At 54.5% G+C, this 22,211-nt stretch overlaps 5 protein-coding genes across 5 annotated transcripts; 4 read left to right on the top strand and 1 right to left on the bottom strand.

The window, feature by feature from the left end:
* Positions 1-1,325: 1,325 nt before the first annotated feature.
* On the top strand, positions 1,326-3,136 carry E0L32_002744 (uncharacterized protein; the record flags this gene model as incomplete). The annotated part of the gene is made up of 5 exons (XM_031136967.1): positions 1,326-1,583; positions 1,650-1,896; positions 1,941-2,763; positions 2,886-3,036; positions 3,101-3,136. 5 exons carry the CDS (start codon positions 1,326-1,328, stop codon positions 3,134-3,136), a joined length of 1,515 nt encoding a protein of 504 aa, XP_030999946.1.
* Positions 3,137-6,911: 3,775 nt separating this feature from the next.
* E0L32_002743 (uncharacterized protein) lies at positions 6,912-8,880 on the top strand (the record flags this gene model as incomplete). Its single annotated transcript, XM_031136966.1, has 5 exons — positions 6,912-7,024; positions 7,089-7,392; positions 7,459-7,583; positions 7,643-8,129; positions 8,191-8,880. The coding sequence occupies 5 exons, from the start codon at positions 6,912-6,914 to the stop codon at positions 8,878-8,880; spliced, it is 1,719 nt and encodes a 572-aa protein (XP_030999945.1).
* Positions 8,881-9,717: 837 nt separating this feature from the next.
* Positions 9,718-12,843, top strand: E0L32_002742 (uncharacterized protein; the record flags this gene model as incomplete). The annotated part of the gene is made up of 3 exons (XM_031136965.1): positions 9,718-9,836; positions 9,923-12,024; positions 12,086-12,843. 3 exons carry the CDS (start codon positions 9,718-9,720, stop codon positions 12,841-12,843), a joined length of 2,979 nt encoding a protein of 992 aa, XP_030999944.1.
* A 1,709-nt stretch (positions 12,844-14,552) lies between these two features.
* Positions 14,553-19,354, top strand: E0L32_002741 (uncharacterized protein; the record flags this gene model as incomplete). The annotated part of the gene is made up of 5 exons (XM_031136964.1): positions 14,553-14,722; positions 14,855-15,057; positions 15,161-15,400; positions 15,480-17,823; positions 18,427-19,354. 5 exons carry the CDS (start codon positions 14,553-14,555, stop codon positions 19,352-19,354), a joined length of 3,885 nt encoding a protein of 1,294 aa, XP_030999943.1.
* Positions 19,355-19,701: 347 nt separating this feature from the next.
* E0L32_002740 (uncharacterized protein) lies at positions 19,702-21,339 on the bottom strand (the record flags this gene model as incomplete). Its single annotated transcript, XM_031136963.1, has 4 exons — positions 19,702-19,792; positions 19,864-20,845; positions 20,924-20,974; positions 21,039-21,339. The coding sequence occupies 4 exons, from the start codon at positions 21,337-21,339 to the stop codon at positions 19,702-19,704; spliced, it is 1,425 nt and encodes a 474-aa protein (XP_030999942.1).
* Positions 21,340-22,211: the final 872 nt, after the last annotated feature.

Raw genomic sequence — 22,211 nt, 5'->3', positions numbered from 1 at the left:
GTCTTGACCGACGCAGTTTCTCCACCGGAACAGATGCTCGAAAGGGAGGTTTCCACCGGAATAGAGGGTCGTAAAGGGGGGATGTGCAACACAGTGCTAGGTGAGCGCCTGGCCGCGCGAGACCTGGTATGAGAACTGTGAGACACCCTGTCACGAACCTCGCGGACAGCCACTGCCATCCTGCCGGGATCCGACGTCCTGGTGCAGGGCATGGCTGCATCGCAACAAGCAGTGTGCGCGTGCGCAAGAGTCCGCAGACATGTTGATCACCCCATCCGATCCCAGGTATTCGGTGCATGCGAGTGCTTCCCCGACCACAGGCAGAACCATGGTGCTGGATCTTTTGCGTGTCCCTCTCGCGCCTCTGCTGAGGGGTCGCAATCTCTAAAAAGACCGGGCAGCGCATGAGTATCGAGCCATGTGTGTTTAGACTTCGAGATTAGCTTGCCAAGAGGACGGAGATGCTCACAGACTGGGAAAAGCTGGCCGGGGAGATCTCACCTGGGGCTTGGCAGGCCATTCGACGGGTCCTCATTCGGCAGTTGCATGGAGTTGACTGGAGATGGATGGAGATGAATGGAGTTGGTCTGGGCCAAGGGCGACAGCGCCGCGGGGGAGCTCATCTGCTAGGGACCAGTCAGGCATAGCGCGGCCACTCCCAGCGCTCCCGCCCAGGTCCTAAACGGTGGTGGACTGGGGGGGACTGGGGTTACCCCGCATACGTCGACCTACTGCCGCGTGCAAAGCCACCGGCTGCCCGTCGCCGCCTGCGCCCAATCAAGGCCAAACCTCGGACCATTTTTTGATTTGGCTCTCCTGTTGGCCGGTAAGACGACAGGAATGGATGTAGGACCGTCATCTACGCGAAGAGGAAGGAGGGGAGACAAAGGATGGGCGTACAGCACACACACAGCTCGGCCGTGTGGGTGCGTGCGTCGTGGCCTGGGAGTGCAAAATTCCTACGGAGTAGGTAGGCAGTGCGTATGTGCATGGGTGGTGCGTTGTTCTGCATTCATGGATGTATCCGGACCCCAACCCCCCATCCCCATCCCCATCCTTGTGATGGTCCCTTGGCAGAGTGACATAACCTTTTCGTACATAAGAATGTCCGTGCCCACCGGAGACTGGACCTTCGCCTCTGTCAAATTGGCCTGTTGAGACCTGTGTCACGTCCACCTCAGCTGACTCTCAGCGTTCAAATACTGGGCGACATCCTCCTTGGCTCCTTCTTCTTCTTCTTCTGCCGCGTCCGCGACCTCTCCATTCTATCTTGAAACGTATATACGCTATACTCTCTCAACTGCTCGCCACCGCCAATCCTCACAATGGAGCATGACAGCGAGAAGATCAACATGGACCTGACCAATTCGCGGGATCCGGTCCAGAGAAAGGCTGACGCCGTCGCGATCACCGAGTCCGAGTTCAGCCCCGAGGAGCAAAAGAAGATTATCAGCCGGATCGACCGCCGCCTCATCACCACGGTTGGCTTCATGTACTGCGTGTCGCTTATGGATCGCACCAATCTTGGAGCCGCCATCCTCGCCGATATGGGCAAGGATTTGATGTTGATCGGCAATAGATATGTGAGTAGCTCCTCGGAAGCCAGTCTTTGAAGGTAGTACGTGGTCTCTAAGACGCAGCACGTTTAGTCCGTCGTCACCCTTGTCTTCTTCGTCACCTACATCGTCTTCCAGCCCCCCTCGACCATCATCATCCGCAAGATCGGCCCGAGAATCCATCTGTCACTCATCACCCTCTTCTGGGGTGCAGTCATGATCGGCATGGGTTTTGTCAAGAACTGGCAAGCCCTGGCTGCTTGTCGAATCATCCTGGGTATCCTCGAGGCTGGCTTCTTCCCGAGTTGCGTCTATCTTCTGAGCACTTGGTATACTCGATGTAAGTGCTTGCTTGACTACTGCCCTCGGCTGGCAACACTCCAGTCGGCACCTCAGAACTGCCCAGCACTAATGTTGTCTGTCGCGTAGACGAGGTTGGCAAGAAGTACTCGCTCTTCTACCTCTTGGGCTGTGTTGCATCGGCCTTTGCCGGCATCTTGGCCTTTGGACTTATGCATATGAGGGGCCTTGCAAACCTGAACGGATGGCGCTGGATCTTCATCATCGAGGGCCTCGTCACCTGCCTCCTCGGCATCGCTGGCTACTGGCTTCTGGTCGACTTCCCCGATTCGAAGCGTGCCTCCTGGCGCTTCCTCAACGAACGGGAGCGTGCCTGGGTCGTGGCCAGCGTCAACGCCGACCGGGGTGACGCCAAGCCCCAGCCCTTCAGCCTGGCCAAGTTCCTGCGCGCCGGCCTCGACCTCAAGATCTGGGCCTATGGACTCATCTTCTTCAACACCACCACCATCACCTATGCCCTGGCCTTCTTCATGCCCATCATCCTCCGAGACAACATGAAGTTCGACGCCGGCACTTCTCAGTGCCTCGTCGCGCCGCCCTACGTCCTTGCTGGCATCGTCATGTACGCGACTGCCTGGGCCGGTGACCGCTACCGGGTCCGCGGGCCTGTCATTCTGTTCAACATGCTCCTCTGTATCATCGGCCTGCCCATCGTCGGCTACCACACCAACCCGGGTGTCCGATACTTTGGGGTCTTCCTGGTGACTGCTGGAGCCAACTCGAATGTCCCGGCCGCCATGTCGTACCAAGCCAACAACATCCGTGGCCAGTGGAAGCGTGCATTCTGCAGCGCCACACTCGTCGGTCTCGGTGGTGTGGGCGGTATCGCCGGCAGTCTGGTTTTCAGGTACGTTGTCATCCCATCCTAAGCATGATCAGATGTATATTCTGTCGCCCTCAATCAGACATTTGATCTGTAGTGGACCATTTGGATGAACTCCGCTGACATGACGCTCCGCGCTCCCGTAGGTCTCAAGACAACCCGAAGTACCTTCCAGGACTGTGGGCATGCATTGCCTGCGCACTCTTCAACATCGTCCTGGTGTGCATCATGACTATTGTCATCCACATTGAGAACGGCAAGGCCGATCGCGGCGAGAAGGAGCTGGAGGGCAGCGATGTAAGCTTTGGGATTCCCGACCACACGCAAGGAGAAACATGTACTGACTGAACTCCCTTGACAGGACGACTACCACCCTGGTTTCCGATACACCTATTGATTGGTCACATTGTGGAGCGCGTTCGAGCACAGCGCCGTGTCCTGGCACGCTTCTCTATGAATAATGAGATGATTGTGGTCTATGGCAAGCGATGGAGGCTCTTCCTAATCAAAATCGAGATGGACTGGTCATTTTGGGACTTGGAAGTGTAGATCAATGGACAAACCCGTGTCTTAGGGCTGGGTGATTGCTAAAATGACTCAAATTCTTGTGCTCTTGCAGTACGGACAGGAGAATGCAGGCATAATACAGTTGCTCCGAGGAGACGACAGAGTGATCTAATGCGTATTTGGGGCTGAAGTTCATCATGGACGTGTCTCTGATATTATGCCTCACATTCCAGCAATCACTGCTCCTTGTTCAGAGGCACACATTCGAGCTTCATCTGGATGCTGCATCTCGTGCCGTCCTTAGAAGTGATCATACCTCATCTTCCGCCTTCGCCTTCTAACTACCGTCTATTTCTCTCATCGTTGGGAATGGACCAGGAGTCATGTCAATAGAGTGAGACAGATGTCTTGATGAAGCTCTGTTATCGTTGGAACCAAATCGCTGAATGAACACTGGAGAAGCACGAGAGCTTTTGTTTTTTTCTTAATACAGTCGTGCCTGCCCTGGAGTTTAGATGTTAAGGTTGTACTCGGGATGCGCTGCCGGTAGAGATGTTAGCAAAATGTTGCCTCTTTCCCGAGGGCCATGATATAGTGTGTGTGATTCTCGGCGCTACCTCTCGTTTCGGCCGAGTGCCGTATACTCCCATCCAATGAGCCTTGCGTGTCGACCGTCGTATTGACAGACCTATGAACTTTGAACTGGTATGTCTGAGGACTCAGACATGTCAACATAAGGGGAAAAGAAGTGCCGAGGTTTCGGCGCAGTCCAACATATCAGAAGATATTGATGGATATAGCAGAGAAGGCAAACGGGGGAAATCCTTTCGAGGGGCCCACTGCCTGCGAGCATAACAAAATAAAGTTGCACGAATGCATTGCTTAGCGCAGAGCCGATCTGTTGGATATCTGCGAGGCAAAATGCTGTGGGTGGGCGACGTCGCCACTCGCGGGTGTAGCATTCTCCATCCATACTGGACGGTTGACTCTTGCAAAATCACTAATTCACACAAAAGCGCACATTTAGACTCTTATTAGTTGCCGAGCTTCCACTTGGTAGGCTCCAAATATGCATATCACTTAAGCAAGGTCGATGTCAGATATCCACCTCGCATCAAGACACCCAAAATGGATAACGAGAAACCTACGTGTCTCCTGTCCGAGCTGGCCAATGGTCGCTCCATTATTTAAGATGAGTTATAAGACATTCAAGCCAACGAGACGACATCTCTCGACATGTGGCTCTCAGCTGCGTTCCCCGACATGCCGGCGGCTATCGGCCGCGGCTGCGGATTGAACGAGGACCACCACTGAGGCCCCCCTTCTGGGATGTCTAGGAGGAACCATAGCAACGTGCCTTCAATATTAAACGGAAAATCGGCATCGAATAAGGGTCGACTCTGGTCTTTCCAGAAGCCCAAAATTGTTCCAGGACTGGGGTCATATCCAAATATGGCATCGGCTACTCCATAGTGGTGATGGACGAAACTTCCGCGCCCAATGACGGAGCGCGATATTGACGGAAGGACTACTTCTAATGCAGATGCGACCAGCCGTACAGCTTCGCTGCAACCCCCCATGCGAGGTGTTGTCGCTAGAAGCCTTCGGTGCAGGAACCGCGCCGACAGCCAGCCAGCTTCAGCCAACCGTCCGTATACGGCACGGCGGAGCCTTCCGGATACAGCAGCCACCTCAGCTTGGTGCCCGGAGCTGGGCACCGCACGTGGGGAAATACGCCGGCCTCATTGGGCAGCACAGTCTCGCAGGGCCCACAGCTTATTCTCTTGCACGCGATCAGCGCCGTCAGGGAGGCCTTCGCCAAACTTTTACATTTTCGTAAATTGGTAAGCTGGTCCTGTTATTCTGAGACTAGGCAGAGAAATTGGGGATCAAGGTCCGACTTTTTGAGTTTTAAGCTTCGTGCTATGAGCGCTGGTCCTCATTGGTCTGGCTCTGCTGGGGGCACATGTCTGTTGTCCCTATCGCTATCGTCCTGCTTCATGCGAGGCGGCCCCCTCTCGATAAAGTTGCTCCCAGGTGAACGGGAGCGCCCTGAGCTATCCTCAAGCAGACAGTGGTCGCGTGCTCTCGACGTTGCCAAGGTGTCAAGGACGATGTCGTGATAGCGGAAGCTGGCGACAGATCTGCTTGGCTTCACTTGGCTACACTTGGCTTCGACTTGGCTCTGACTTGGCCCTCGGTCGTCTTGATGCTTGCCGCCTTGGCTGACGAGACTCTGGACGTGTTGGTCGGAGAATAGGCAGCTCCTAAAAGTCTGGGCATTTCTCATTGCGAAAGGATCCAGACCAGCAGGACCGAATTCTCGCGCCAGGATTGCGAACGAGGTTGGCGAAACAGTTGGTTTAAACTACACACGTGTTGGCCAATCTGCATCTGATTGGGCCTTGGCTGGGGGTAGCCGGCCGGGGTCCTTAGCGTGGAGATTAACGTTAGCGCAGCCCACCAGAGGCTGAATCGAAATGTGCCTTTGACCTGCATCCTCGTCAAGCTCGACCTGCCTTCCCACCACCTCGACAATGTCCCACCGAACAACATTCGACACCGAGGGGGGCGGTTCCTTTCTCTTTACTCCTTCAGGCACGCGACGGCTTCGGTCGAACAATCGAGCCATGAGAAGCGCAAATCCAATCCCTCATGGCTGGCTCTAGCCATGTCTTGTCGTGGGCTAGGTGGGAACTCTCTGATCGACTGGACCAGACTGTATGGGTGTGGTAATATGCTAGACGTCAGACATCCCTCTGATGGGCCAGACCTTGTCAGTATCAGCTTTCTCCTATCTCGCCCAGCGTCGTGCAAGTGAAAGAAGAGCAAACGTGACCACTTGCCCCAAACGGTATAAAGCAGTCTCTATCTGTATATCACGAAGGTTTTCCTCAAGCCAAAGTGGGAATCTCTCGTTGGTTCCCTGTCTCCTCCTGTGGGTTACAATCATGCACGGCACGCGTTGCACACAGGCGGCGGGTCTCCCTTTGGGCTGCTTATTCCGAGGCTAGCAACCTTGATTCGGCGCAAGTCGACAAGGGAGTCCACCTGTGCCTTTGCTTAGCCCCCATTCCTGGGCTGGGATTATTGGACTAGGTCTTGCTCGGTATCCAGTAGTAATAATAGCGGCCAGCGAATATCTGGCGGGAAGCCCGCCTCGATGCTCAGGACCTGGCGAGCATGTGGAAAGGCGTGCCAAGGTATAACGGCTTCCATTGGCCAAGTCCTTGGCGATAGCTTGATTCAGGGTCCGTCCTGTGGAGATGGGCTGCTGCTCCACACCAAGGTACGCATCTAGAAGACGCCCCCGTGCTCCCAAACCCACGCTCCAACAGGCTCGATGTGCACGACAGGACACGGCATACCTAGCCGCATCTGTTCTTTTTTTCCTTCTCCCAAATTTTGGCTCTGCCCACGGCATGGGGCTAGCTGAAGCATCCAGTAGCGCGGTTCTTCTTCGGGAAGGATGTGAGAGAGCATGGCGCTGGGCCCTCCCCAATCTATAAGAGATCTGCTCTTCCTTTCCGTCCCTTGTCTGTTCCCGTCTTCTTCTCCTCATCGCTCTCTTGGCTAGCACCGTCAGCCGCTCACCAAACGCCAGTCAATCTCTATTGGCTTGCTTGAGATCTTTCCCAATCTCGCACCGACGTTAGCGACAAGCCATGGCTCCTCCCCAAGGCGTCCTCACCGGCGCCCAGGCCGAGAGCGGCCTCACTGCCATCGAGATCAAGGCCAACATGACCTCGGGTGGTAACGCCGCTTTCAAGAACTACAAGTGCGCCCAGCCCGTGAGAACACCGCGCGGCTCTGTCCACGTATTAACTGTTTGTCTTCCACAGCAACGAGTTTGCTCACATCGCCAACACTGAGGAGCGTCGCCGCCTCGCCCTCGCCGAGGTCGACCGCGCCCCCTTCGGCTGGTACCATGTTCGCACCATTCTCATTGCTGGTGTCGGTTTCTTCACTGATTCCTACGACATTTTCGCCATCGGTCTCGTTACGTCTATGATTGGTATTGTCTACTTCGGCGGTTCTATCACCGACTCTGCCGACACTGCCATCAAGGTTGCTACCTCTGCTGGTACCATCGTTGGTCAGCTTGGTTTCGGTATCATTGCTGATCTGCTCGGTCGCAAGCGCATCGTGAGTAGTTCCATTTTACCCTTGGTTGAAATGAAGCAATTCGCTGACTCGGACTTCTCTCTATAGTATGGTCTTGAGCTTATCATCATCATCTTCACCACCCTCGCCCAGGCGCTTTCTGCTCAGTCTGCTGCCGTCTCCATCACTGGCCTCATGGTCTTCTGGCGTATCATGATGGGCATTGGTGTCGGGTAAGTTCTCCTTGCCACCTAGATGCAAAATCGACCACATCCCTAACACATATGTGCAGTGGTGACTACCCGCTTTCCGCTACCATCACCTCCGAGTTCGCCACTACCCGGTGGAGAGGTTTCATGATCAACGCCGTCTTCGCCATGCAGGGTATTGGTCAGCTTACTGCCGCCATCATGCTGCTCATTGTCACTGCTGGCTTCAAGGACTCTCTGTCTGTCTCCGCCAAGGCCAGCGAGTGCAGCACCAACTGGGTGTGCGCTTCTGCTATTGACAAGATGTGGCGTATCATTGTCGGCTTCGGTGCCGTCCCTGGTTGCATCACCCTGTACTTCCGTCTCACCATCCCCGAGACTCCTCGTTACACCTTCGATGTCGACAAGGAGGTCAAGCGCACCGCCCGCGACATCGAGGCTGCTCACCACATGGACATTGAGGAGCCCGTTGAGGAGCAGCAGGCTTCGTGGAAGGAGTTTGCTCGTCACTACGGCAAGTTCCGCAACCTGCGAGTCCTTATCGGTACCGCTCTGTCCTGGTTCTTCTTGGTAAGTTCTCCGACGTGGTTCTTCCTGTGCCCGAGCAGGTTACACTAACATGCCTGCCCAGGACATTGCCTTCTACGGTCTTGGCCTGAACAACCCTATCATCCTGAACGCCATTGGCTGGTCTGGTGGCTCCGACGTGTACAAGGTCTACTACAACACTGCTGTTGGTAACCTGATTCTCGTCCTGGCTGGTGCTGTTCCTGGCTACTGGGTTTCTGCCGCTACCATCGATACCATCGGCCGCAAGCCCATCCAGCTGTTTGGTTTCTTCATGCTCACCCTCCTGTTCTGCATCATCGGCTTCGACTTCTGGAACCTGTCGGGTGGCGCCCTCATGGCTCTCTACACCCTGTCTCAGTTCTTCTTCAACTTCGGCCCCAACTCCACCACCTTCGTCATCCCCGCCGAGGTGTTCCCCACCAAGTACCGCTCCACCTCCCACGGCATCTCCGCCGCCTCGGGCAAGCTCGGCGCCGTCATCGCCCAGGTCGTCTTCGGCCCCCTCAAGAGCCGCGGCGCCGACAAGACCCTCGCCAAGACCGACGCCCGCTGGAGCAACCCCTGGCTCAACCACATCATGGAGATCTTTGCGCTCTTCATGCTCTGCGGCTTCCTCACCACCTGGCTCATCCCCGAGACCGCCCGCAAGACCCTCGAGGAGCTCGGCGGCACCGAGCCCGCCACCCCCCGCGAGCCCGAGGTCTCGCCTGCCGCCAACCCCGAGAAGACTGGCGACCGTGAGTCGTCTTAAAGTGTCTTTTTCCCGGTGGGCTGTGATACTCGCTCTGGGAGAGTGTTTTCTGTGTGTGCATTTGTGCGTCGTGCATGAATAGATTGGCTGTTTTGGATTATACCATGATGTTGATAGAGTACCTCATCACATTTGTCATCTCTTTGAAAAAGTAATTATGACCGGGTTCGAGAAATACCCCTAGTTAAGCAAATATACCATATCTCTGCCTGAGATAATCTTTCAAATGAGATTCATAGCATCTGCGCAATCGCAATTGCATTTTGCTTGAATCCTGTGAACATTGCTAGCTGATTATCTTGCCTCATGGCAGAGGTTGCATGCTCAAGCTTTGATACTTTTGTCAGGCAGTGTCCTTTCTTCCAGGCGTTGCCCTCTCCTTGAACATGACATGGACTTTGAACCTGGCCGTGGTTCAGTCACTGAAATTGTTCGCGTGGGGATCATGACGCTCCTATGTTTGCCAGCAGGCCTCACACCTTTTTGACACATCAAAACCGTTTGCGGTGCCCACCAAAGGCCTGAGATGCCATCTCCAGATCTTAGATGCCGCCCGGACACAGCATAGACTTTCTCTTCCAAGGCGGATCCAGTTTTGGGTTGCTGTCAGACTCGGCAATCCTTGGCTAGCAGGTCCGCTAACTATTTGCTAGATGATCTGTTAGGCTCAACCGGGCGCTTGCGGCTGTTTTTAGTGCCTGATGACGTTGCCTGGTGGTTCCGATAAGCCCCAGGTCCAGTTTATCTTCACCCAGCAACCCCGCCAGCATCCGACAGCTCCCTCTTCCTGCTGTCCAATCTTCAACAGCAGCATCGCCACAGCAGAGTACCGTCACGATGGCAAGCTTTCTCAGAGGCAAGCAGGCGGGTATCCAGAATGACCTGTCTGCCTCCATTCTGCCACACCTCTTCTCCCCGGAGGAGCAAGAGCGATTCGGCATCAATTCGCAAATAAGGTCCGTCGCATCCATCTGGAACCCGAGCGGCCTGACTTGACTCCTGAGCTCATCGTCCAACTATTGCTAACCGCTTCGTACAACAGTTGCATGGCCTATGACCCAGTCCAGTCTCTTCTGGCCGTCGGGACAAGCGAGACGAAATTTGGAAACGGCAAGATCTATGTCTTTGGCCAGATCCGAGTCGAGAAGATCATCCAGCCCTCGAGACCGACCTCTTTCCGGGACCTGCAATTCTGCGCGAACCGCCTCGTCAGCCTCGACATCAAAAGCGAGATAGCAATATGGGACTTGGATAGCGGAGAGCGCATAGCTGGCAGTTCCGTTGCCGGCGGAGTAGCGTGCATGTTGACGGACCCCATGCTTGATTGGGCGTTTGCCGGCTTGACCAACGGAGAGGTGGTAGCTTACGACCTGGATAGGGAACGCCTTTCGCCCTTCCGGATCCCGAACTTCTGGAAAGCAAAGGACCCGACAATAAGAGGTGCAAACCTGATTTCGATGCAGTTGCACCCTCGAGACATCGGACAGATGCTGATCGGATACACGTACGGGGCTGTCATCTACTCTTTCAAGCAGAACCAGCCAGTCAAGTACTTCGAGTACACTGTGCCGCCGGGAGCACCCGGTGGCAACGGCGAGTCGCCTGACACGCTCCGGAAACCGAGACTGACCCACGCGCTCTGGCACCCGACGGGCACCTTCGTCCTGACCGCCCACGATGACGGCAGCCTTGTCTTTTGGGATCCTCGGGATGGGCGCGTGGTAATGGCCCGGTCACTCTACGACACAAAGGTGGATCAGCCCATCCCCAACAGCGTGCGGCCCAAATTTCTGGACCCCTTCACCAGGATTTCATGGTGCTGCAAGGAGAATCCTGACGACACCGGCCTGTTGATTGCTGGTGGACTTCTCGGTGATGCGCCCGAGAAGGGTCTCACGTTTCTTGATTTTGGCCAGACTCCTGTCTACCAGACGTCGTCGTGGCAGGTACTCTCGGATCATTTCAAGGCAAAGAGTCAAAGCTTGCTCGAGACGCCGCAGGGAGCGCAAGTTGCAGACTACTGTCTGATTCCTCGCTTGTCGCCGCACTTTGCTGGTGCGCAGAACCCTATCGCTGTCCTCGTCTTGCTTACATCGGGCGAAATGATCACCCTCAGCTTTCCTTCTGGGTACCACATCAGCCCCACCAACCAATTGCATCCTTCCTTGGTGTTTGTTCATCCCTTCGTTACCCGGGCTGCGGTCTCGACACTCGACCGCGGCAGGTGGCTAGGCATGACGGAGAAGCGCAACCAAGGGGAGCCTCTTCTCAAAGGAGGCGCAGAGGCAACGAAGCCGCGACGCCGGTACGAAGGACGCAACATCCTCCAGGTTGCACACGCCGATGGCACGGTGAGGATATGGGATGTTGGGCATGGCGACGAAATGGAGAACCCTTATCTGCTCCAGGTCGATATCGCCAGGGCCCTAGCGCGCTACGACAATGTCAACGTCAGTTCCATGGCCATGGCATCAAACACTGGCGAGTTTTCTGTTGGAACTAGCAATGGCGAGGTCATCATCTACAGGTGGGGAGGCAACAAGTACTTTGGTCAGGATCATCCCGTAGAACCAAAGTCCAATCCCGGCGGTATCACGGACATCAGCTCGCGGACGGAGCCGTCCCTCAAAGAGGGCCTGCAACCATTTGCACTGTACGAGATGATGCAAGGACCGATCACCGCATTGCAGGTCTCGGATGTCGGCTTTGTTGCTGCGGGATCAGAGGGCGGCTTCTTCAGCATCATTGACATGCGCGGCCCTTCGATCATACTCCAGGTATCAATGGCCGAACTGAGCAAGCCGGAGAAGAGGTCGTCATTTCTCGGACGTCACTCCTCGAGTGCCTCTTCGTCAACCAAGGAGTATCCCGTTGTCATCGAGTTTGGCGTTATGACACTCGAGGGAGACAAGTATTCGAGTATTCTGTGCTTCGTGGGTACAAGCCAGGGCAAGGTGGCGACGTTCAAACTCCTGCCTTCGGGAGGTGGCTACTCTGCTCAACTAGCTGGCATAGCAGAGCTCAAGGGTAGAGTGGTGTCAATCAACCCCATCATTGCAGACACCGGCGCGCCTGCAGGTGCTACCGGGCCGACAGTCTCGGGGTTACGCGAAGGCCGACAGGTCAACGGAACGCTAGTCGTTGGTAAGTCGTCAACCGCAACATTGTGCTGGCTGAACTTTCGAGACTGACACTTCAAATCTAGTAACTCAATCCGAAGTTCGCATCTTCAAGCCCGCTTCTGCCAAAGGCGCCTCGAAATCCTTCGAGGACGTCTTCTGCGATGCGGCTGCGGTCACAGAGTTCGAACTCCACGGCTTTGCTCTCGTGGGCGTGTTTGGCGATCGCACTGCGCGGGCGTTCAGTCTGCCTGGCCTCAAAGAGATCAACAAGGCGCCCTTGAACATGCTCGATGCCTCTCGGAGTGCTAGCAACATCGTCGCTTCGACCGGAGACATCTTCGGGTGGGCCGGCCCCTCGGAGCTGGTCGTCCTCCCTGTCTGGGGCTCCGGCAAGGGGAACGAGAACAGCAAGGACAAGATGATCAACCCCGACCTCGCCATCCCGGCGCGCCCGACCATCAGCAACTTCCAGTGGGTGTCTGGCACCCAGTACGTCTCGCCGACGGACCTGGACGTGCTCATCGGCGGGCCCGACAGGCCGCCGAGCAAGCGGATGCTCATGGCCGCGGCCGAAGAGTCGCGGCGGGCGCGCGGCGGCGGTGGGGCGGCGGGAGCAGCCGGCGGCGGCGGGCCGTCGAGCCCCCGCGCGGGCACGAGCCAGGAGGGCTGGGGCGAGTACCTGACCCGGCAGCTCAACGAGAGGACGGAGAAGCTCAACATCATGGGCGACAGCATGGACAACCTGCAGAACCAGAGCCAGGCGTGGTCCGACGACGTGAGCAAGTTTGTGTCGAAGCAGAAGCGCAACATCTTGCTCGGCAGCATCACGGGCAAGTTTTAGCAAAATATTGCGGGTCAATTTTTTTTTTTCTTTTTCTGGTGGACGGTGATGATGAAAGAAATTGTTTTCTTCCTTTTGGCTTTCAGTGGTAGGCTGTATTCCCCCAAACCTTTTCGTTGCTTACTGGCGTCCGAGGGAGTGGCTGCTTCTCCCCGTACGGATACGGGAGCTCAAGCAATCAAGAGCAGAAATCTCTATTGAATTATAGACTCGTTCGTTTCCTGCGTCTTGCCCATGAAAGAGGCAGATTCGAATTCATGTCCAGGATGCAGATTAGAAATTGGTCAAAATCAAACTTTTGCAAGGCAAGAAGGGCAGGGCAGGGCAGCTCTGAGTTGATGTCACGGCGCACACTTGACAGGTGTGATTGATCTTGCGGGCTTTTCAAGTCTCCGACACTCCAGGCACTAATTATGTGAGATTCATAGTTGGCAGAAGGCTATGTCTTGAGCGCAAACAATAAATTTAGTAGCATGACCTCATAACATAACTGATCATATCCAACTCATCGATTGCCGTATTGATAACTCCCTAAATCAATCACAGTATAGGCTAAATAGGTAGGAAAAGGTAGGGAAAAGTAGGAAAAGGTAGGCAAGTGTAAGAAAAGGTAAGGGAAAGGAGTGAAAGATGGAACAAGAGGGGAAGATAGGACTGATGGAAGCAAGATAAATGAAATATGGAAACCTCCTTCCTGATAGCCTGGTAGTAACATGTCCAGGCCGGGGATTTTGGATCAGAAATCCTTGCATCGACTCCATATCATGACGGTGGTCTATTTCTTAGGGCCTTGCTTCTTAGTCTTAGGTCCCTTCTCACGGCCATCTTTCTTGTCCTTCTTCTTCATATCATTTTCAATGAGGAGGAGCTCATCTTCCATCGAGCCCGTAGTCGGGGCAGATGCCGCTTCGTCAGCCCAAGCTCCGATCCCAGCGAGGTAATGCTCTTGATCTTGAGAAGACCTTAACACTTATTAGCACAGAGTCTAGTTGATCTAGGGACGGAGAAGGCAGCAGACATTGCTACAGCTTGGACTCGTTGTAATGTGTGAAGATGGCTGTTGCGTACGATATATTGGTGGTGGATTTGCACAGGAAAATCTGCTATGTAGTGGGCTCAGGAGGAATGTTGAACGGGAGCAAGACGAAATCAGTGAGAGAAAAGGGGTTCAATGGCAAGGAAGTGTTTGAGAACGGAAGAGACTTTGGTTGAGTTTGAGGGCGTCTTCGATCAGTCTCCTCGGACTTTCAGAGGCAATTTATACTTCGAATCTCTTGCTTGCAGTACGGCAGGTCATATTGCACACCGAGCGTCAACCGACTAGGTCTACTGTCCTTATGTGTTTCATTCGCTCCCTCTGACCTTTGGAGAGGGCGTGCGAGGGCAAGATACATGCAAGTGTTGGTCTTTTGAAGCCTGATTGGATAACGACCTGTAATGCCCTCTTGTTCGGCACGTTATTGGTTGATGACTGCAAAGCATGTTTCCTTGCGCATGCCGCACTTTCGTCTATGGTCAGCCATCCCTACAGGTGCACAGCCACCCATACCCAATGCTACCAGAGTGAAAATCTTAGCAGCCTCATGCCCAATACCGAAGATGAGCCGCTCTAGGACCACAAAGTTGTCGCTATCTTTGCCAGACTGTGCTTCTATCTCTTGTCTGTCAAAATTGTAGTACATTCGAATCCAAGCACTGGGACAGCATCTATGGAATCATCAAGATACAGAAATATTGCCTCCAAGGCATTGTTGCCTGACGGGCTGGCAAGTGGCTTCGGCCCGGCCCGTCCGCCGACAGTCGCGTCCAGCTCAGTAAAGAAGCGTCATCACCACACTCAGCAGGACTGGGAGGAACAGAAACAGTCGATCATACGACTGTACGTACAGGAGAATTTGGGCGTGACACAGGTAGTCAAGGCTCTCAAAGATAAACATGGCTTCGAGACAGGGTTAGAACCAGCCCAAATATCTCAGACTTGCTCGTTTGACTCACTGTAGTTGGCTTCTAGTGCACGAAAGCTCAAGGGCATTTTGCAAGAATGGGGTATTAACAAGCAGATGAAGTCCTCCGAGTGGGTCGCTCTCAGTGGTGCTATCGAGAAGCGAAAATACGAGGGCAAGGAGACTGAGGTTTTGCTGAACGGTGTTCCGATTGATGCCAAAAAGCTCAAGCGCGAGCTCCAACGGTACTCGACTTATAGTCATGTAACAGGTTGGTTCTTTCCTCGACCTGGGGTCCCAGACATCTAGGTGTTGAGAAGGCACCGTAATGGGGAAACCAGTGCCTATAGTATACTGACGAGATAATTACACAGCAGTGCAAGGAACAAGGGCTCAGGCGGTAACACCGCTCTTTTCTGCGAAAATCATCCACAGCACCAAGGTCCTATCACCAGTCGCATTTGGCGAAGCCTTCAATGAAAGATACAGATGTTCCGATCAAGAAGACGAAGCAATGTCACCTCTCAATATCGACGATGTTGATGATCTTGACCGTGAATTCTGGACAGAACGGCTTAGCTTCCACACAATCCTTATGTTCCTGCATGAACAAGGTACGTCGATACAGGACTTTTAGTCACATTATGATTGGGTAACTATGCTTTCCGTCCTTGTTGACTGACTGTTGCGCAGGAAGTTCCTATCCTGGCCTAGGCAAATCATTGGCGTCTGCATTCGCCTCTCCTTCAACCGCGTCGCCCATAATGTCGCACGTGTCTCACTCCTGGTCCGTCGATGGTTTAATCATCCTCGGGAGGAAGATACAGAAATGCGAGGGAGGGCATGCATTTCTTCGAGTTTGGCATTCGGTAGCTCACGTTGAAAGGGCGGATACCTTCCAGCTGCTGGATCTCGTCCTCTGTGCGCTTGTGAGCGTAAACAACCCCATGGAACTATCCATACCAATCCTCGAACCGATATTCAGCGGTATTATATGCTGGTTCTCAGACGCTGAGCATGTCAGTCTACTCCGTTCTATTGTGGCGTCGACCTTTACCTTCCTCCGCTCCTTTGTGCAGCGATGGATAGAGGTAGCCATCTATGCTGCGAGTAGCACGGAGGACACGTCCACCAAGGCCAACATGTATGCAAGGATCGAATATGTTCTATCCTCGGACCATGTGTCTCAGGTCTCACCGGCAGATCCAGAAGCACTATTCAGCGTGGCAACGAAGTCCGGCCAGGTCAACATCTGCAGACTCTTAGTCCTCAAGGGTCCAAAACTGGACCATGCGACGATGCTTCCAGACCCAGTAGAGGAAGCGATCCTAGACTGCGGCCCAGATATACTCCAATTCCTTACCGAAGAAGCTGGCTTTGATATGAAGAGAGAGCCGCAAGATACCCATAGCCCTACCGGGTGTATTCAGTCGTACCTTGCTAGTGCGCTTCTGAAATGGTCAGAAAGACAAGATACTGGCTCTACCGAGGGTCCAGACCATGCTCCTGTCCAGCAATATCCAACTAAAGACTTTCAAAGAGTTATTCAAATCCTTCTGGATAACGGAAATGATCCTTCAAGAGTCTGTTTCCAGGAGTTCAATGCATGGGAGATGTGTATCCTGATGGACGCACCATTCCTGAATCAGCTCGGGTACACGGACTCAGCCGGGAGCGCTGTCATCAGCTTGACAAAAGCCGCCAGGTCTGGCCTGAAGAAGCTCCAGGCGTTTGTAAAGAACGCGGAAGTCACTCCCGCAGTGCTGGAGCTAACGTTGTTTGGCGCTATCGTTGTGGGTTCTGCGAATCTTGTTGAAACCTTTCTTCAGGCGGGCATAAACCCTGATTGTCCCATTGCGAGGCATACGATTAACACTGGGTTTCTTCAAAGAAGCTTTCGTGCTATATCATTCGCCACCAGGCGCGCAATATCTTATCCGACAAGGTATCCAATCTTGACCTGCCTGATGAAGTTCGGTGCATCTTTGACGGGCGACGTTATTGACACTCTCAAATTCCTTGGCGATTCCTTTTCGAAGAGTTCCTTAATCGTTAGTCTCTGTCGGCCTGAAATTCTAAAGCCATATGGCTCTCAGCTGCTCCGGCTCGCCGTGCGGTGGAACTCTTCAGAATTCATTGGTACCCTCTTCGACAAAGGACTCAAGTCGAACGATTCATTCACTTCCAGCTTTTGGCCCGAAGTCACCAAAAAGGACACGATTCTTCAATTTGCCCTCGGTCACGGCACGATAAAGATTGTCCAATTTCTGTGGGAAAGGGGGTCGAGATTTGAGTCGGGTCACAATGGAGGCCTGGAGCTGTTTCGTGCTTGTGCGTCGTCGATCGAGCTGGACCATTTTGCCAAGGTCCAATTTCTCCTCGACAAGGGTGCGCAACCCAACTCAGTCTTTGGAGGTTTGACGCCTCTTATGCTAGCAACCTCCAGGTCTGGGGCCTATACTACATCACTGGGTTCGGCAGCGACCAAATCCGTCAGACTACTGCTGCAAGCCGGAGCGGATCCAAACTTGCATGTGCGGCGTGACTGGCACCAGGATTACAAACTATACTTATACAAGAAGAACAACAAAGACGTTAGGAAATGGCCCCTAGGAGTCGCCTGCCTTCAAAACAGTCTTCCCCTCGTCCTATTGCTGCTCAGACACGGCGCCGAAGTTGGTAGCAGCCGGATCCTCATCAAACCGTTCTACGACGGAGTTTGGTGCAACAAAGACACAGCAGAAATCATTGATGTCCTGATAAAGGCGTGCAAGAGCGAGTCTCTTGACGTTCGCTCCAGTGCAACTGAAGCTCTGGGGCTTGTGGCGTCGTTGGGTTTCGTCAACGTGGCCATCAAGCTGATCGAGGCTGGCGCGGATGTCAACGGACTGGTGCAACCCTTGACATGTATCAACAAAAGACATGGCGATGAGTGCGGCTCCTGCGCAAAGGTGACACCTGTGGAAATTGCAGCGTCCCACAAATGGCCGGACATGGTTCAGTTGCTGGTCAATGCCGGAGCTCGAGAGCCGGATGGGTATAGCACTATTCATAGGGATGTCGAGTGGAACTTGTTGTAGTCTTTCTGTATTCTTCAGCAGACTAACTACACATTTTAATCAGAATATCGGTTTACTGAGACTGAGTCTACAACTACAGCGCAAGAGTCATCAGAGCCGACGAAGGAGCTATTTCGAGCCTTGCCCTAGCCAGCTGCGAAGATAACAACCTTGCGCTGTGATTCGACGGACGCGCAGCAACCCTTGAACTCGCAGCTCACCTTTCTTTTCTTCTCCCCGGCGCCACCGCCACTTGAGAACTTCTCTTATCGAAGGACAGAAGTGTCTTTTTCGTCCCCGGGACTGACCACTGCTTCTCGGTCTACGTCATCTTTCATCCTGAAGCGCGCACGACGAATATCAGTATGAGCGACGCCAATCAGAGAACGGATCGCGGTGACAGTAGGGGAAACGCCCGCCCATTCATGCGAGTAGCAGGATGGGAAGCTCACGCGCGCAGACCCCGCAGAGTCGCACAATGTCGCCTCCGCCACGCAGCCATCCACGCAGCCGGCTTCGGCTCCAGCCCGCGTCCATGAAGTCCATTTCACACGCTGGCTTGCACCACCACCTGACAATAGGGTAATTTGGGTTCCGACACCTGTCTATCCATCCGCCCAGGACACGTCTCCGAGTCCAGAGAACAACGCGCGCAGCACGGGGGCTACCCCATACACAGGGGAAGGGCCTCGAGTCAGCCATCCTGCCGGCTCCGCGAATCTGTCCGCGGCGGCTGCGGAACCAGGGCGGCGTGACGCTTATATAGAGCATGTCGCTTCTGCCGAGCAGCGTTATCATGCTTTTAGTCAGCAGCCGATGTCGCAGACCCAGAAACTGTTTCTTGCCTTCATGGGCTTTCCCTGGCATAGTCGCGATACGCTGGTAATATGTCCTGAATGCAAAGCGCTGTCCAACTTGTACGTCGCTGGTTACGAGGTCGAAGCTCCCGGATCCCAGCCGCTTCATAACATGGACTGCCCAGTTGGGCAAATTAAAGATAAATGTGTCTCGTGTGGCGCTTTCGTCGGGTCAAGAGAAAATCAGGTTGCCCATGCCATCTCTGCCCATGTTGCGCCTCTGCTCGACCTCTGTGGAAACACGTACGAATTACAGCAGCTCATGTTCATTGACAAGCGCCCCAGCAGAGTCCTGCCTAAGCCACAGGGGCGCCTCTCACAGACAGCCGCGCTGCCCGTGGTCTCCATCCCGCCGTCCGATCACGTTCTGGTCACGGCTTCTTACAGATCCGCCAGCAGGTCTCTGGCCGTCGGATGCGTCACCGAGCCGGATGCTGGGGGGGAGCTACCCGTCTTCACGGGCCTGCAGATGTTCACGCGGGTGACTTCCGCGGATGGTCACACTCCTAAACCACAGGCCCAGCCGGATGGCGAGACTGCGGCTTCTGGTCAAGAGCCGCAGTACAACACTACGATGACGGCTTGGATGACTAGGTCTGAGTATAGCGCTCTCAGCATGTGGGTTGGTGCTTTCAAGGGGGTTTGGAAGTAAGAGCAAACCAAGGTATTTTCGCCGTGGTGGCAGTATGATCAGCCTGCGTTGCGGTCTTTTTAATTGTCCAAAACGGCGGTGATGGGTTTTTATATACGGTGGGAGTAACGGTATGTCTCTTTACTGAAATTAGGTGATCTAGCTCTACACTGTTGCGCTAAGTACCTAAGAGTTTGCAAAGAAACAGATCGGAGTAGTTTACGTTTTTCAGAGCTAGAAGGACATTTGCCCCGTCCCATATTCATTTTCAAAGGTTTCCTCTTCTCTTCCAACGATAGCACCTCATGTCTGAGCTCCTTATACTCACGGCTTTCCACAATATTTCATCTCCATTATGTCACAAGCCTTTACGACGATCCCGAGTTGTCAGCGCAGTTGAAGACCTTTTCGATCATGCCGCTAGCATACGCTTCTTTGATGGCAACAGCGACGCCATAGCTAGAGAGAGTTGATTAGTAAACGTCTTGGGTACGCCAACAAAGGGCTTTGGGCACTGCTTGGAGACTTACGTTCCGCCAATGACCATGAAGAGGCCCAGGAGCACAATGAGCGCATGGAGCCAGTACTGCGTCCTGGCAGCCGCGTTACCGGACCGCATGTGCTTGAAATCGTACATCCAGAGCATGGCCGGGAATATGAGGCTGAAGGGGGCAAAGCACACGGAACCAGCCAGGCCGAGCAGGTAGTTCAGGATCGGAACCGCCTCCGCCACGATGAAGGCCAGGACCCCGAGCAGGAGGTTGACGCCGAGCCACGTAGACCAGTGGACCACCGTGTTGGCCTGCAGGTGGGCCGTGTCGCGGAGGATCCGCACGAAGAGCAGCTTGGCGGCGACGTGGTTGTAGATGCCCACGCCGATGACCAGGCCCGGGAGGGCGATGCCGTACGAGATCTTCTTGAACAGCGGGCCGGCGCTGCCGAAGGCGGGCGTCGCGAGCCACGAGCCGCACCACCGGTAGACGACCAGCGAGAAGGTGAGGTAGAGGGTGATGACGACGGCGCCGGTGACGAGCGCGGCCTTGCGGTAGTCGCCCGGGCGGCGCATCTCCGAGATGACGGGCAGGTACATGGACGAGCCGCTGTTGTAGAGGAAGAGGTTGGCCGTGGCGGTCATGCCGGCGACAAAGGTCGGGTACGCGATGGCGGTGAAGCCGAGGTCGAAGTCGCCGGTGGGCGGCGCGGCGGCCGGGCGGCTCTGCTGCGTCACGGCGACGACGAAGATGAAGACGGCGACGAAGAAGGTGGCGAAGCCGAACCAGGTCAGCCAGCCGAGGCGGCTGAAGGTGCGCACCATGGAGAAGCCGGTGATGATGGCGGCCGAGACGGCGCTGAAGACGACGGTGCAGGCGCCGTGGTTGGACAGGGCGTTGAACGCGGTCGAGCAGCTCACGATGCCGGCGGCGGTGATGAGCACCTGCGCGATGAGGATCTGGAAGGTGACGAGCTCTCTGCCGATCGTGCCCCAGATGTAGCCGCACATGTCCGCAAGAGCTAATTACGAGGCTTGGTGTGAGCTCGAAAGTGTCCGTCCCCTTTATGTTGCTCGGATACATGCTCTACATCACTTACTATGGCACTCTGGATGCCTGTTCCGGAAATCACCGAGAATCAAGGCTGTGTCTGTATATGGCGGTTTGAGTTAGTTGGCTGTCACAGGTGCGGCTGGGACAGCAGCGGGACGTACAAGTGTTGAGCGCTCCCCATCCTACAAGAGACAAGGATCCGCCAACGGCTCCAAGGGTCGCCAGAGACGCCGGCACGCTGAGGATGCTCATGGCGAACTGAATCTTGACGAAGATGACGGCAGCACGCTGCCAGCTGACGGTTCGAAAGTTGACGCCATCGCTCGTCTCTTTGAACACCTCGTGTGACTCGTGAACCTTGGGGTCAAAGTCGTCTGCGATGACTCCGCCGCTGGTAGGGGCAGGGTGGATGGCGATATCGTCCGTCTTACCGGCGGTTTTCTCCTGGGTTTGTGTAGCCATGGCTGGCTGTTGTTCTTGTTGCTGTTGCTGTATGTACGATTTGCGGCACTGGCTCTCAGAAACCCAACCTTGAGTCATCGATGAGAGACTGGGAGGGGAAGCCAAGGGCCTTTTTAACAATGCCCACCGCCTCGAGGTTTTGCATAGCGCACAGACAAGGTGTTATCTTGGTGGAGCTGCGATAGTCCTCGAATAGTTAGCTCTAGACTCATAAGCACTTGGATCATCAACTAAGGTGCCTCGGTACTTGTAGATGTCAGACCCCTTCCTTATCTTGGGATCACCTAGTCCCATTCTGGAAATTTCTCCAGATCCAAGAACCTCAGCTCGTTCGCTAATTCTATGGGGACCAGGGGCTTTTCCGACTTAGCGTCAAGATCGGGCCGCGCCCCAGATAACAAACTCCTGCGTCGGCAAGGATCTTCATAGGCCGTTCGCTACAAGACAGTATTGAGGAGGCATCAGAGGCCGGGGAAGGGTTCCCAGAAGATGCAGAGGTGTGTTCAATATCATACCGGATCGATGATAATAAGCGACTGTCACCCGGCCGGCGTGAATTAAGCTTTTCTACTGTGTCAGACTTGTCCAATAGAATGAAGCTTCACATACTGTAGCGAATGGCAAACGGCCGCCCGTATAAGACGATGCCTACCTGATTGCAAAAGGACCGCCTCGTGGGCATGCTGCCTCAACCAGAGTGCGGCTATGTTCCCGGCCTGGAATTGCACGATAGCGAACCGACCATACCGCCATCTGTGACCAGATAAGCGCATATGCTACCAGACAGAGAGTGAGATGCACGAGGCTTTGAATTGAAGAGATCGGCGTCTCCTAGTCTCGTGCCATAGTTTCCCGAGTTGCGCGTCGCTCGC

The sequence above is a fragment of the Thyridium curvatum genome, assembly GCF_004353045.1.
Source record: "Thyridium curvatum strain D216 chromosome Unknown NODE_11_length_606192_cov_83.229133, whole genome shotgun sequence".
Taxonomy (NCBI): domain Eukaryota; kingdom Fungi; phylum Ascomycota; class Sordariomycetes; order Thyridiales; family Thyridiaceae; genus Thyridium; species Thyridium curvatum.
The sequence above is the reverse complement of the archived record's forward strand: the minus strand, read 5'-3'. Positions and strand labels throughout refer to the sequence as shown.